The sequence below is a fragment of the Hibiscus syriacus genome, unplaced genomic scaffold, assembly GCF_006381635.1.
Source record: "Hibiscus syriacus cultivar Baekdansim isolate YM2019G1 unplaced genomic scaffold, ASM638163v2 tig00015426_pilon, whole genome shotgun sequence".
NCBI classification, from domain to species: Eukaryota; Viridiplantae; Streptophyta; class Magnoliopsida; order Malvales; family Malvaceae; genus Hibiscus; species Hibiscus syriacus.
Window position 1 is genome coordinate 896,474 of NW_024062362.1, and position 16,489 is coordinate 912,962.

General features: G+C 33.7%; 1 protein-coding gene and 1 pseudogene across 1 annotated transcript; one reads left to right on the forward strand and one right to left on the reverse strand.

Moving 5' to 3' along the window:
* The first annotated feature begins 11,417 nt into the window (after positions 1 to 11,417).
* Positions 11,418 to 13,856, forward strand: LOC120207862 (protein DMR6-LIKE OXYGENASE 2-like). The gene is made up of 3 exons (XM_039207278.1): positions 11,418 to 11,878; positions 12,078 to 12,399; positions 13,510 to 13,856. The coding sequence occupies exons 1-3, from the start codon at positions 11,418 to 11,420 to the stop codon at positions 13,756 to 13,758; spliced, it is 1,032 nt and encodes a 343-aa protein (XP_039063209.1). The 3' UTR covers positions 13,759 to 13,856.
* Positions 13,684 to 15,051, reverse strand: LOC120207861 (annotated as a pseudogene).
* Positions 15,052 to 16,489: the final 1,438 nt, after the last annotated feature.

Below are 16,489 nucleotides of genomic sequence, written 5' to 3' on the forward strand. Positions count from 1 at the left end.
TCATTGATATTTTCTTCACTAAATATCTTATCATTGAATTTACGGAAAACAAAAAAAATATTAAAAAAATATTTAAATTATATGAAAATTTAAAATCGACCGTGTAAACTTCTTGCTCAGTCTAATTAGACCACTTCTAATGATTAATTAAAGGTTGCTTCCAGATTTCAAGTAAAAGCATATTAAATCATGCAAATGGGCAGACAGTTCTGAGTAGACTATGCAATTATTTAAAATTAAAATATTTGCTAACTAAACATCAATTATTTGTATATCGACAGTTCAGAATTAAAAAGGCAGACTTTTAAGGTCCCATGTTGACGTACCGTGTTCTTCACATGTATTGTCATATTTAAATATTTTTTAGTACATAATTGACCTTTTTAGATTAAAAACTCTTTTTTTATTAATTAATTAGAAATATCCACATCAAGAATTATTTGATAAAATGACTTTCAAGTTATCTACGGACAACCTCGCATTCTGCAAAACTCATTTAAGGATCTTGCGTTAGGTAAGGTGCGAGACTCGTTCGACGTGGAATAACTTTTTATACAACCTAATTTAATATTATGATTAATGACATCGCGTTCTGTAAAATGCGATATCTACGAGAAATTGAAACATCTCAAGATTTTATCGAGGTATTTATTTCTACGACCTCGGGTTTTGCTTTTTGGGACAGATGGAATGCATTGGAACTTAACAGAATTAAAAAAATCATAATTTTAAAAAAATAAAAATTCTTATTAAAAAATTAAAAATATGTACTTATTAATAAAATCATAATTAAAAATATATATATTCTAAATTTTAAAAAATATAATTTTAAAAAAAATCCACTTTTTATAAATAAAATATCCTAACGAAAATATTAATCTAAAAAATATAATTTATAAATATAATTTATAAAAAAATATCTTAATTAAAAAATACCTAATTTAAAAATATTTAGTATAAAAAATTCCTAATTAAATATAATTTAAATAAAATATAAGAGTTAAAATTGAAAATTAAAATTAAATTCCCCAGGAATTTAAACGGATCTCACATTCTGCAAGGTGCAAGTTCCCTACTGACAAGTTGGAATTGATTGCATTACAAACGCGTCTTTTCAATGGATCTCGCTTTGTAAGGGTGCGAGGACTCTCATAATTAGGGTTTCCTTCACTCTTTTTCCTCACATTGTTTTTTCTCTCTAATCTAATCTAAAATTTCTCACACCAATTTATTTTTGCTTTAAAATTTTGAATATTCAGTGTTATGGTGAGATTACTGAGGCTTGATTAAAGATATGTGTTCGATTATTGGAAGATAAATTATGAGGTAAATTTATTTATTTATTTATTTATTATTTTTTAATTTTAATTTGAATGGGTATGAATGTGCGTTGACGTTTTATATCAATTGTTTCACACCATCTCATGTAGATATTGTTTCCTATTTGCACGAAGCCGATTTTGGTTACGTTAGTAATATAATTGGTGGTACTAAATTGCATCCTCCACTGATAAACGCGTTGCTAGAAATGTGGAGGCCGGAGACACAAACGTATTATTTTTATGTGGGGATGCGACTATTACCCTGCAAGATGTTGTATTTCGTCCTGGGCTGCCTGTTGACAGAACGAATATTATTGATGTTGTCGAAGCAAAATGGTATGACTTGTCTGAGGAAATGTTCGAAATTTCTCCAAACGAGTTGGATGGGGGTAAGATCAATATTAAATTTTTGGACGACAATTTTACTTAGCTACTCCCGAATGCTACTCTAGAAATTAAAGAGGTTAATATGATTTTTAAAATTTATGATTATTTATTTTGATTTTTTAATTATAATTTTGAAATTTTATTTTATTTTATTGTAATTTTTTCGACAATGTAATTTATTTGTGATTATTGTTTTATTATTTTTGTAGAGATTTGCTCCTGCACATATTTTATAAGTACATTATTAGGGTATCTTGATGCCAGACAAGTCCCGCAACAAAGTGCATTTGATGTGGTTGAATCATCTACGCATTTTTCGGGATTCTAAAAATAGAGTTGAGGATGAAAGTCTTAGCATTTTTGTTCTGGGAGGTTGTCGATTCATAAAAACATGTCATTGGAGGGTGTTTGATGTTGTTGCAATCGTGGGCTTCTTTCTTAATACCGTTTTTATGCCCTATTCTTAATTAACCGACCACATTTCAATTTCCACTACTTCGGAGATAATTACAAATAAACTAAATTTATATTATTATATGTTTTTCATAATATGAAAAAAATAATATTTTGTTGTATGAATGATAGGTGGACTCGTGCACCATCTCATGCTCACCTACACAAAACTCTATGAGATTTTAAACTCTTATTGATAAGATGAAAAATGAGGTAATATTTTTAATTGATTTTATTTTTTAATTTAAAAATTATTTTTAATTTGAGTTTATATAACTTAGTTTAAAAAGATTTTTTTGTAGTTTCTTGGACGTTGTACAATGATCATGCTATTAGCTCGTGTACTCCAGATAAAATATATCTCAATTCAGGCGTTTGTATGTTGACAGTCCCTCTTATACTTTATGTGATAATCAAGTGGCATCGTATTGATCGTGTGCTGTAATAATTTAATAGTGTCTAAAGGATTCTGTCACCATTACTAGATTTGGACGCATTGCATTGCTTAACGCGACAAGAGAAGACGGATAACTGGTCGGATCAATATGCGATATGGGTGATGAGATTTGATAGACAACACATTTCTAAACCCATATCCAACCACAATGTTGCATATGATTACATCATGTGATACAAATAAAATGGGAAATCACATTTACTAATCGAAGAGAAGCGAGCATGAGAAATATATGTGTCTCCCCAAAATCGCCCACCGACGCAACATTCAATGACAAAACGTTGGTAGAGACAGAGGGGAATCAAGCCAAAGAAGAAAACATGCTCCAACCTCGTCATTGGGAACAACACAAGTACCTGCACAGTCAGCAGTAAAGCCTCGTACACCGGTTCTACTACCTTCATTCACCCACTTGACTAATTCACCATTTTACCATATGGGAAGTCAATTGCTGTTTTAGCATATGGGGCCTTCTTCGGAAGGTTTTTTCACCGGCATGTTTTGTCCCTTTACGAGCCCCTTCTTATAGTCTTCATGTACCTGTTCAAGCACATTATCGTTCACTTCCATATGTATCTATTCCACCATTAGTATTTAAATTTCCATCATTGTCAATAGACTTGGGATTCAGTATTGTTAAGTAGACGCTACCATAGAGCCTATTCTACATCGGTCTCGGTCTCAGTGCTAGCGGTGCTACTTCATATGTAGATGATGAGGTGGAAGAGGAGGAAAATAGATTAATTCGTAGGAATCCGCATCGAGCTCGTCGTCCACCACCGTATGGTACGGTTTGAAACTTTTTTTTTAAGTTGAAATGGTAAATATGTAATGTTTGAAACTTTTTTTTATTAATGAAAAAACATGTTGAGTTAATCGAACATGTCAAAAATATGTTTAGTTAATATAACCAATAAAAAATACAATAATAAGTGACACTTCAGTTATGGTTTCGAAAATAAAAACTCTTATTTATTTATTTTTTACAAAAAAAAATTTAAGAACTCGTTTTCTGTAGAAAGTGAGGTCCCTGCCATGTGAGGAATCTTTGCAGACCTCGCGTTCTACAAAAAGTGAGGTCCCTACTACGACTCACGTTCTATATAATGTGAGGTTTGTGTCAAATCAAGACTCAATTTTAAAAAATTGAGTAAAAAGGAAAATATAGTTTTTCTTGACAATAATTTTTATATTCGAATACCAAATCGAATATAATGTTAATTTTTAAAATTATTAATTAACTTTTGGTATATCAAAATATCAAAGTATAATTCAACAATATGATAATTATTTGTTTAGTTAGAAGCATAAATATTTTGGGAACCATCATATTTTGTGGAATTTTATTTTAACACATTAATTTATTTAAATACTAATTTATAAACATAATAAAAAAACTACACGAAGTTATGGTTAATTGAAATTAATATAAGAGAAGTTTATTTCCATTTATTTATAGTCTATAGAAATATCTTATGTTAAGTTTATTTATTCAATTATTTGCTTTTTCTCCCATCATTTACGGGCGTAACGTAGCAGAACTGGCTCTTTGTCTTGTGATAACCAAGTTACTTCTGCGTTTGTTGATGAAGATGCTTCTTCATCAAATGCTACATACAACTCGATGTTCGTACCTCCGACACGAAGTTACGGGTATTTTCATTTGCAACGAAGACATATGTCATGTTGTAGATTTTTTAAGTTTCGTTGAAATAAAATTATATAACTCATATTTCTTGATCTTGTTGTTGAAGGAAGTGTAGAAATAAGTTCCAGAATGAAACACAATTGTAGAAAATCTTGTCATATTTTTGTGAGGGTTGGAATGTTTTTCTTAATGAAGCTATCGAATATGATCATCGTTTTTCTAGATATTTTTTGGATAAACCACACAATGTGAGGCCTATTGACATGTCACATCAATGGCGTACGTTGGTGTTGTCACATTAATAAGGCCATGTCAGGTCAGGAATTTCAATGGAACTTGCGTTCTACATAACGTGAGGTCTTTTCTGTTAGAGTATGCCCAAAGACCAATCATATGATGATTGTAACAATACTATTATTTACCAATTCTATTGAATAAAGGCATTGCCGCTATTATTTTCATTTATATATATGTGTTTGACATAAACTAGAAGATAATAAAGTCCATATAATGCATAATTGTTATTATTAAAAGATCTCTAGTCAAGTATTATTATGGGCATGGACAATAATAATACGCTTAAGACTAACATGTTATTGATTGATGACAATGAGTTGTCATTGACATAGAGATGTCAGAATTGATACATGATTATATTGTTAGAGAATAATGTACTGAATTGACTGACCATGAGTATATGTCTTGGATTATTATGTGACAGTCATAACATTGCTCATGGTGATGACTATATATATGATCCTCGGACTTGAGATCAATATTATCCCAACATATATTGTTGTATGTTTTGATGCAGCTAAACAAGCTCCATAATTGGTTGCTCTATAAAGACTGTTATTGAATATATCTCAATATATGTAGTGGGTGTGTATGATTAAGATAGGATTTGTCCTTCCTACATAATAGGAAATATATCATAGGCCACTTGATTGAGTAAGACTATAAACGCATGGCCATGCTCGAATAAGTTGATATGAGATATCATAAACTATTCGTTAATTAAAGTCTACTCTAGATATCAAGAAACAATAGATGGGCTATACAAGTGTGACTATTCCAAGACTTGTGCCTATTCTAGATATAAAGGACATAAGGATGTAATACATAAAAGAGTAATCACCAAGATGATATGTCGAATCATATTTTCTTGTAACTTATGTGACAATGATATATTGCTAGATGTCACTCATTGTATGTAATATTAGAATTGTTCTAATAATTACTGCAAACGTTACAAGAACCTACAAGGTCACACCCTAGGATTGAAATGAGCAAAGATATACAATTTGTTGTACGTTACTAAAATATATATCTAGAGTTAATTAAATATATGTTTTAATAATCTCGAATATTTAATTTTAATTAATTAAATATATATATTTAATTAATTTAAAATAATAAAATCCCTAATATGATTAGGGTAACTTGGATATAAGAGGATTATTAAATTCCAATTCATTAAATATAGATTTAATTAATTTGAATTAATAAAACCCTAATATGATTAGGGTAACTTGGCTATAAAATGGTGTGTTAGGTCTAGCAACCGTTTTTACACAACACACTCAAAACCTTCAGCCGTTTTTTCTCAAAAGAGTTTTGGGGAAAACAAAGATTGCTCTCAATCGGGTGAACTGAGTAGAGGCCGAGACGTGATTTCGTGGAGGCTTAAGATTCGAACCGATCTACACCACCAGTATTCACTGTTGTCCTTACTGTTTTCAAGGAACCCACTGTAAGTATTCGCATCTCTTCCTCCCGATTTCAGTTTTTCGTACTTGGATCGCTGGTGAGACCGTCGATTTTTGTTTCCGCTGCGCCATGGGGTGCCCTGACGGTCCCAACATTTTCCTATATAAGCACCATATGGAAAGTGACTTGAGCCCAACAAATGAAGTTTGATTATATTGTAAAATTGCTCTTGATGTTAAACGCGAGCTCTTTGTTTATAAAGAGTTCCTCTTCTGGTGGCACGAAACTTGTCATGAAACTTAAAGATCCTTTTGTCAATATCAATGCTAGAAGTTATACCACCAGAAGGGGATGCATTTATAAGGTAGAAGCCCTTTGAGTTTCTCTTGAAATGTTATAGTATCGGTAGTGGTATAAAAATTCTTCTTCATCTTCTAAGCTTTTTTCCTTGCATTTTGTACCGACGGTTCCAAAACCTGGCCTTCCTGGTAAACCTAGTTATATTCTTGGAGCACAGCGGAAAATATTTTTTCATTTCCAATGTTTTCTGCTTTGCTCCAAGAACACAACTAGGATAAAGCACAGCGAAAAACATTGCTTCGTTTCTAATTTATAGACCGTAATTCTGTAATTGTATTTTATGTTATTGAAATTTATGTTATTTTAATTTCTTATATTGTGTTTTTTTATTGTATTTTCTAGACCATTTTCATCATGGGTTTAACCCAATTTATAATATTTCTCATCGAACCTTATAGATTAAGTATCGATATTTAAAATTAAGTATCAATCTTATCTTCATTAACATTTTCAAAATTAAAAGTTCTAATCATCAGCAAAAAAAATTCGATATTTTAATCGTCGATCTTATCTTAACCTTTTTCAATATCTAAAGAACCTTAAAGATTAAGTATCGATATTTAAAATTAAGTATCAATCTTATCTTCATTAACATTTTCAAAATTAAAAGTATCGGACCTCATAGGTTAAGTATTGATATTTAAAATTAAGTATGGATCTTATCTTCATTAACATTTTCAAAATTAAAAGTTCTGATCATCAACAAAAAAGTTTCGATATTTTAATTGTCGATCTTATCTTAACCTTTTTCAATATTTAAAAGAATTGATCATCATAGCATAGCATAAATTTGAGGTGCATGCCAAGTCAATGCAGAACTCGCGTTCTGCAGAAGGCGAGTTCCATTTCATGTCAACGTAACTCACTTTATGTAAAACACGAGTTCCTTTCGAACAATATATCAGTCAGAAGTGAAATCAAACAAACAGCACAAAAGTGAAGGTAATCAAACCAACCACACAAAGGAGGTGAAGATTACCAACTTAATTTGCTAGACATCACTTTCAGAAAGTGTTTTAATTGTAAGTTTATACGAGAGAGACTTCTCGATTATTATATAGTTTGTAGTCAGTATTATTTCTCTAATGTTTTTTCTTCTCTCTAGATGATCGTAGATATTCTAGAAACTATATTGAGAAGAGGAACTATTATTGCTTTGGTATACTATGATAGCCAAATGATCGTTGATGCATCTTTCGGTGCCATCTTTCAATCCTCAAACATTGCAATGATAATTTTACTGAGTAAATTAATGTATAAGGTGTTGATGAAGGAAGTGAAGAAGAATGTTCCACATACTCATGGAAAAATGAAACCATTTAAGTATCTACTACCAATGTTGTTAGAATTATTAACCTACTCAATATATCACGTTATGAATAACGGTGATGTGAAATTGATGCTGGATTACAACATGCAGTATTCATTAGGAGGGCCCCTAGATTTGTTTGCAATGTTTTCTAATGATGATGATGCTACCCGTGTCCCAAATTGGAGACAAATGGATTTTGACTTCAATCCTATTGTTTAGAGTCTGACAGGCAATTTACGAAATAACTTTAACTTATTAAGTATACAATGCACACAACAACTTGGGTGCATCATCGTCTTTGATGTCGAGGCATTCTTGCGTAGCTAGCTTCTACTTTGTCTTGTAACATTCAACCTATAATACATACAATATGGTCGTAGTTGTGTCATCATCTCACCATGACATGAGGTTGCTAAACCAAGAAACGTTTAACCCATTCGATGATTTCTCATATGGATGATATTCAATTTTTATCCCTAGTGCGGATTACATGTTAGCATCAATGAGAGATATTCTTGTGCTGGTGTTGTTGACTTTAATATTGATAATACAATTCGTGAGTGGTCTTGTGATCGATGTATAACTATTACACCTGTTATCTTCGCATTTGATTATACATAGCTATTTCAATTTGAGGAAGATGATTCTGACAAAAAATCGATAAGGGAGAGCAGCCCCGATGGTGACAAGGTAAGCCCCTTCTGTGAAGAATCAGAAGACCTTGACATGCTAGTGGGAGCGGATGATGATGTCCAAGTCAACGAAGAACACACCGTACCTATCAACGTTCCACATGATGCCACTCCTATTTCTTATTACTAACCATCATCCTACTTCACAACAGTTAGCCTTCAACGCTCCAGTATTTTCACAATTTCTAAAAATTGAGCAATACAACCAACATGGTGATGGTGAAATTTATATTGGAATGACCTTTAGGACAAAAGAACACACTGTGGTTGTCATTAAGAACTAGAATATACACCACTCAATTATGTTGATTGTGAAAAAAAACCGGACAAGTACATTATTGAATGTGTCCACAAAAAGCAGGGATGCAATTAGAAGGTTAATGTATCACGCTTGAAGACAATGAACAACCTATAAAAGCTCACAAAATATGGTCAACCTCATACATGCACCATCAGTAACCTTAGTCATGATCATCGTAACATGGATGTGCACATACTTTATGATACATTCATTCTACTGGTCAAATTAAATTCACGTATAAAAATTACCACTTGTATTGTTGTACATCTCAATATGACTACACAGTTGACTACCATAAAGCATAGTATGCAAGGTCTCGGGCATAACGAAAATTGTATGACCAATGGGAGGAATCGTACAAAGAGTTGCGACCATAGATAAAAATAATACAGAAACACATACCGGGAATGATTGTTAAACTAGAAATTATAGCATAATACAAAAACGATTGTGTCGTAGAAGGTGTGTGCCAATTCTACCGGATCTTTTGGATATTTCTACAGTGTGTTAATGTATTCCGCTATTGCAAGTCGATCGTTCAAATTGATGACACTTGGTTGTATGGAAGATAGACACAAATACTGTTATTGGAGGTCACACAAGAAGGAAATAGAAAAACTCTTCCCATAGCCTTCACAATAGTCGAAAAGGAAGATATAGACTCTTGGTAATTCTTTCTTAAGAACTTACGAAGATATGTTCTATCTCATGTTATGCATGATAGACTTGATGAGATATGTCTTATTTCTGACAGAGGCACAAGATCAAACATGTAATCCAATGTATGGGTCAGTCTTGATAACCTTTATATATTTATCACTGGTGTTGTTTACGTCACATTGTTGCAAATCATTTGCAAAAGTTTAAGAGTGAAGATGAACGCCTAATGGTGCTTCGAATAGTTACGTCTTTCACTCTCTTAGGTTTAAGATATCTTTCATTTATTATTTCTAATTAATTGTTACATTTTTAATGGATATGCCACACACATTTCGTCCCTGAAGTTGAGGAGTTGCTTCAAGAATTGAGAGATAGGAATTTACAGTGCTATAACTACCTTGCTAAAGCCCCAAGGGAAAATAGCTTTGATCATTTGATGGGGTTAGACAATATGATCACATGATAATGAACTTGGTTGAGATGATCAATTCATCGTTGGAAGGATTGTGACATTTTCATATCACTTCTGTTGTCAAAGCAACATATTATCAGTTGGCAACCCTTTTTGCAACCTTGAGAACAAACAATTGACTGAATGACAAGTGGCCACATAGTCCACTCAGACCTCGTCATAAAATTTCAAACATTTATGCAACATTCAAATGCAATAAATGCTATATACATCTCTCGCGAAAAAATAAATTATGTGTTTTGAAATATTCAAAGCCATTGGAAGGCATACAACACAATGCATACGTAGTTAATCTACGAGAAAAAGCCTGCGACTACAGAGTATTCCAAACATTCAAATATCTGTGTGCGTACGTCATTGTTTTTTTCTCTCATTAGAAATAAATAGGATCCAGATGAAGTTGATGATGAACCTATAATACCACCAAATTACGCACTACGATGTGAAAAAAGGGTTGTCCATGATCAAAATGGATTTACTGTGATGAGGATTTGGTTGAACATCAAGAAAAAAATCAGACAGTCGAAACTATGCACTATATGTAGGAATCCCAGACATGTGAAGGACAAATGTCCTAATCTATCAGGCGTTCGTATTGATTAATTGTGCTTTTTCATTATACTACTACTTTTGTAATTAACAAAATATATTTGTTGGTTTTCAATTTTTCTTTTGTTTCGAACCATTTTCAACTCGAATTTAACTCCTCTTATAATGTCTCATATGTGCCGATATTAATCTCAACTGAAAGATAATTTCCAATAATAGTCTTTAATCTTATTAATTACAAAAAAATTATGATTAACTTCCCATAAATACCCATAGAACATGTCTATCAAGCCATTTTAACTTCTTCTTCATGCATAAAACCAAGCTTTGGAACCATTTTCAACGTGAATTTAAACTCGTTTATAATATCTTGTATGTGTCGATATTAGCCTCAACTGCTAAGTTCTAATAATACGCCTCTAATACAAAAAAATGATTAACTTCCCATAAATACCCCTTGAATATGTTTATCAAGCCATTTTAGTTTCTTCTTCATGCACAAAAACAAGTTTTGAAATCATTTTTAACGCGACTTTTACCCTGCTTACAATGTCTCGTATCTGTCGATATTAGCCTTAATTGAAAGATAAGTTCCAATACTATGCCTCTAATCTTATAAATTATGAAAAAGAAAAATTATTAACTTCCCAAAAATACCCCTCGAACATGCATATAAACACTTGCAATGTTGGCTAGAAATGCAAGGATGTTTCGTTCTATAGGATGCGAGGTTCATAAATAAATCTCACGATAAATTTAATTTCTCTTTTGGGTTATCTTAAAAGTTCTTCCACGTTGGATTGATCTCGTTCCTTACAGAATATGAGGTCCTTCTACGCATCTTGTAGAACGCGAAATAGGCCTACGTGGACCATTTGAGTTCATTTTTCCAAATAATTCTTGGTAGGGATATTTTTTAATAAATTAATAAAAAAAGGTATTTTAATAAAAACGTCTATTTGAATCCCTGCCGCGTGTATGACGTAAATGTCGTGAGATCACCAAATCCACGTCATCCTCCTCCGACAATCATCGACTTGTTAAATAGGTGGTGAAAGTCGTGAACTTTACTGCAAACCGCAACGTAACATTCCATGGCGACCTCCACAAAGCCATTGCTCACCGACCTCGCATCTACACTTAAACAGGTGCCACCCAATTACATCAGGCCAATCTCCGACCGTCCGAACCTCTCCGGTATCGATGCGTCCGATGTTTCCATTCCGCTCATCGACCTCGGGGGACCCGACCGCTCCGATGTTGTTAAACGGATTGGCCTAGCTTGCCGACAAGACGGCTTCTTGCAGGTCAAGAACCATGGGGTTCCAGAGGCTACGATCAACAACATGCTGCGTTTAGCCAGAGAGTTCTTTTATTTGCCGGAGAGTGAACGGTTGAAGAATTACTCCGACGACCCTTCCGTCAAGAACCGGTTGTCGACCAGTTTCAATGTCAAGACGGAGAAGGTTGCTAACTGGAGGGATTTTCTCAGACTCCATTGCTACCCTCTTGAAGATCATATTAACCAATGGCCTTCAAATCCCCCATCCTTCAGGTTAATATCATATTAATTTGAAAATTCATTTTTAGAGTAAATTACGTATTTAATCATCCAACTATCATTTTAATTCCGTTTTGATCAAGTTCGTAATTATTCTTCGTCTCGGGAGCCACTGCCTTCTACTTTTTTATAACTAAAAAAATACATGATGAAAATCAAAATGTAATGTTACGTATAACTTTTCATCTTACAGGAAAGATGTTACCGAGTATTGCAGTAGCACGAGGGATTTAGTGCTGAGATTGCTGGAAGCCATATCCGAGAGCTTAGGGTTGAAGAAGGATCATATAGAGAAGACACTGGGCGGGCATGGACAACACATGGCTTTGAACTACTATCCGCCATGTCCACAACCACAACTTACTTACGGATTGCCGGGCCACACAGACCCTAATTTAATCACCGTCCTTCTCCAAGATGATGTCCCTGGACTACAGGTTCTGAGAAACGGCAAATGGGTTGCCGTTAATCCCATTCCCAACACCCTCATCGTCAACATCGGCGATCAAATGCAGGTCAGTTTTAAAAGGTGTAATATCAAAATTAATCCCTAATATCTATTAAAATGATCATTTTAATTTTTATTTTTTTAGAATATTTTGATTCTCAACGTCTCATTTTAGAGTAAAAACACTCAAACTTGATTGAATAGTTATTTTACCTTGTCTTTTTTAGTTTATATTATAAATTAGTACTTAATTATAAATCTTTTTTTAATTATCTAAAATACTTCAAAATGAGTACCTAAAATTATATTTGATCAAAGTATTTAATTTTTTCATCTAAATATTTAGAGTATTTTTTTATTAATATCATGTTTAAACGTTTTTAAAATTTAGATGACAAAGATTGAATACTTTAGGTACCTATTTTAACAAAACAATTCTTTTAAATACTTATTCTGAGCAAAAAAATTACTTTAAATACTTATTTTAACTAAAAATGTTTTAGATACTTAAATAAAAATATATATATTTTTTAAATACTTATTTATAATATAAATTTTTTTCTCGGAAACATTTTGCCCCGACTTATGATTTTAAGATAAAAATTCCCTATTTTAGAAGGTTCAATGCTTGTTTATTATCGGGATGGTCAAAATACTCGAATTTGACAGGTCCTGACCTGATCCTACGGATAGGAGCGGATTTTTTTTGTTTTTTAATTTTTGAGGCTCGGGACGAGTTATGTAGTAAAAAATTTCGAGACGGGACGGAGGCAAATGTAAGGTGAAAAATCACCGATCCGACCAGATTATTTTATATATATTATAATTAATATTTTTTTATTTTTAAAATATATTATTTAATTATTAAAAATATTATAAAATATATTAATTTAACAGTTTAAATATAACAAATAATTATAAATATATTATTATAAAATATATTATTTTAATTATTTTAAAATATTAATATATTTAGATCGAGTCATATCGAGATCGGAGTTTTAATCTAAAAATCGGGACGGGTTCAGGGCGGGGAAAAACTGACTGATTTAATACTCTAAAAACTAAGCGTCAAAACACTGATTTAATCAAATATTAGGGGCATGTTTTACATGTCGATTTTACAGTGTGCTCATGTAATGGAGATAAATAAACAGACTGCTTATCTTTGTAGCAGGTGATTAGCAACGATCGTTATAAAAGTGTGCTCCATCGAGCTGTTGTGAACTGCAACAAAGAACGAATCTCCATCCCCACTTTCTACTGCCCGTCACCGGACGCATTGATAGGCCCTGCGACGGAGCTGATCGACGATGACCACCCTGCGGTGTATCGATGTTTTACCTATGGCGAATTCTACGAAAAGTTTTGGAAGAGGGGACTTGCAACTGAATGCTGCCTGGACATGTTCAAAACTTCTATCTGATGAATCATTTTTACAAACAAACATAAATGAACGTCATACGAACAGTTTACCAAACGCTCTGTTCATTTACTGACGCTCTATCCGAATAGTCACATGACTGATATTGTATTCTCTCCTGATGTAATCTACAACCTTGTTCAATACCATGTCGGCATTAGCTTCACGTTTAATTAAGACATGGCAAGCTAATAACACCTTACCAACAGTTACGGCCCAGATGTGCAGTTCATGTATCGCGACCACCTCATCCATCTCGTATAAACCCTTCTCGAGCCTTGTGGGGTCGATTTCCCGGGGCGTGCTCTCCATGAGAACTTCCAAGATGTTTCGCAGCATCCTGATGGTTGTTCCCAATACGATAACGGAGAATATAAGGGTGCATATCAGATCGATTATTTTCCACTCGGGTTTCCATCAAATAATTGCTCCACCAATCATAACTCCAATGCTCTGTATGGAATCCCCTAGGACATGAAGATAAGCCCCTTGTATGTTGCTGTTTCTTTCCTTCTTTTTAGGTTCACCGCTTTCTGGCTTTTTTTCGCAGTCCGAGTATGTCTTAAGAAGCAGCACTCGATGGTCAGATTCAGCTTCATGAGTATGATGATGCTTATCATGTAGCTTAGAATTCGAACCATGATGATGGTGATTATGAGAGGTTACACTAAATCCATGATTATGCGGTTCAGTGCCATGTCTATGACTGATCATGGTGGTCATGATCGCTCCCGCCATGGCCATGACCATGGTGATGCCCATGATCATGACCCGGTATAAGAGCCATAGCAATATTCACCACAAGACCAAATGCAGAAACCATGAACATGAGAAAGCCTTCAACTTCACCTGTACCATGAATAAGTCTACCTATGGCTTCGTAAACAAGGATGCGGGCTAGAAGTCATATCATCTGGATGTAAACGAGGGCACCGAGAATTTCAACCCTGAAGAATCCGTAAGTCTGACGCGGAGGGCCCAAAGAGAGAACAAGGAGATTGCAAACGCCGCAACATCAGACAAGAGATGAGCTGCATCAGTTAAGATTGCAAGACTATTGGCTTTAATTCCTCCAGCTACTTCAACACTCATAAACACAATACAGAGCACCACCACCGTCAACAATTTCCGCATAGAGGCTGAACATTCTTTCACGTCTTTAGAAATGGTTTGAGCATCAGAAAACCCACATGCTGCACCTCCACAAATCGTACTTCCACCTAGGCTCGTCTCCGCAGCTGGCACATCTCCTCTTATATCGATTATTTGCCCTTGTTCCCAATTCTACACTTCCATCTGAAAACAATATGAACTACACCGAGCACACATAATTTATTAGTTCACAAACCGTAAACCCCAAAAAAAAAACGAAATGAGATTGAATCAACAAATTTAGCTAGATCATATATCTTGTATAATAAAAAAAACGCTATATGCCGGAAACATCAAGTTACCATCTTTATCATCGTCGAGTCATAAAAATACCAACGCTAACAGGGAAAATCGCAGAAATGCAGGTAACAGGCAAAACATGGACCATGATAGGACATGTTGCAAAGTAGACAAGTTCTTCATGGAGACTATTTGAAGGGCATAAACCGGTATGCTCGACTTTAAGTTCATCCGATTCGATACACCTTGCATACTTATTTCTCCTTTCACTAAAACTTTATGACTAAGATTCAAGAACACTACAGGATCAAATACAAATTCAGCAACAAACATCACACTTGCAGCCTATGTATTGAATCAGCAAAAGGTTAACAAGGCAATTCACTACCCAATCCAACAAGCATCCGTCCAAGTACCGATGAATATAATCGAATATCCCATGTACACATACACACACACACGATTGTAGCAGTTTTAGATTCTAGAATCAAACAAAGATTGGAAGAAATGGGTATTCAGATCCGGGATTTAAATAGCGGCCCGCTATCGGAATAGGACTTTATATATATCATTCGAAACCGATACTGCATGACCGCAATAGCACCCATTATGTATGCAATCGTGATAAATGCATTGCAACCACAGCCGCAATTTAAATCCCGGATTCAGATTCAATTTAAACTAAAAAACATCAACTCATTACTACATTAAAAACAAGAATTTTCAATAGAACCGGTTAAGTAACCGAATAAAAGAAAATGGAATTGCCTTGTTCAGTGGCTCTTCGTTATCGTTTTCAATTACTACCTTCTGAAAAGAGTAAAACCCAAAGAGCAAATTAAAAATTTATATCCTTTTTGCTATTTTGCAGATTACAAAGAAAACCCAGATTCCAGACATGTTCGATCGACAAAATAAAAAGGAAAAAAGAGAACAAAATGGTACCTTTGATTGCAAAACCCAGATTTTGCAGTAGCTGATGGCTCCTGTAGCTTCAATGAAGGCAAGAGAGTTATATAGTTTGAAGGCGACTGAAACTTAAGCGACTGTAAGCTTCAGAAATTTCCCAGTAATTTTATCTACGCCGCCTCTTTGGAATTCTCTAGTGATATTCTATGGCTAAAATTCGTACCAAGAATTCAATTAAATTAAATTGACATTTGCTTAGGTAAATCCAATTTCGGCTGCACGATGTTTAATGGCTAAAGTACAAAGTTGACGAAATAACAGAGCAGCGCGTGTTGCAAAGGGGATTGGGGTAAACTACATAAATCATCACCCAACGTTTTTCTCATTCCTATTTCGATCACTCAAATTTAAAATTTCTCGATTTAATAACTGA

Bases quoted from the DNA above. Each gene is read 5' to 3' on its own strand.
- LOC120207862 (XM_039207278.1), top strand. From the start codon at position 11,418: ATGGCGACCTCCACAAAGCCATTGCTCACCGACCTCGCATCTACACTT. The intron at 11,879-12,077 runs GTTAATATCATA...TTCATCTTACAG, and splicing joins TCAAATCCCCCATCCTTCAG to GAAAGATGTTACCGAGTATT. The intron at 12,400-13,509 runs GTCAGTTTTAAA...TCTTTGTAGCAG, and splicing joins ACATCGGCGATCAAATGCAG to GTGATTAGCAACGATCGTTA.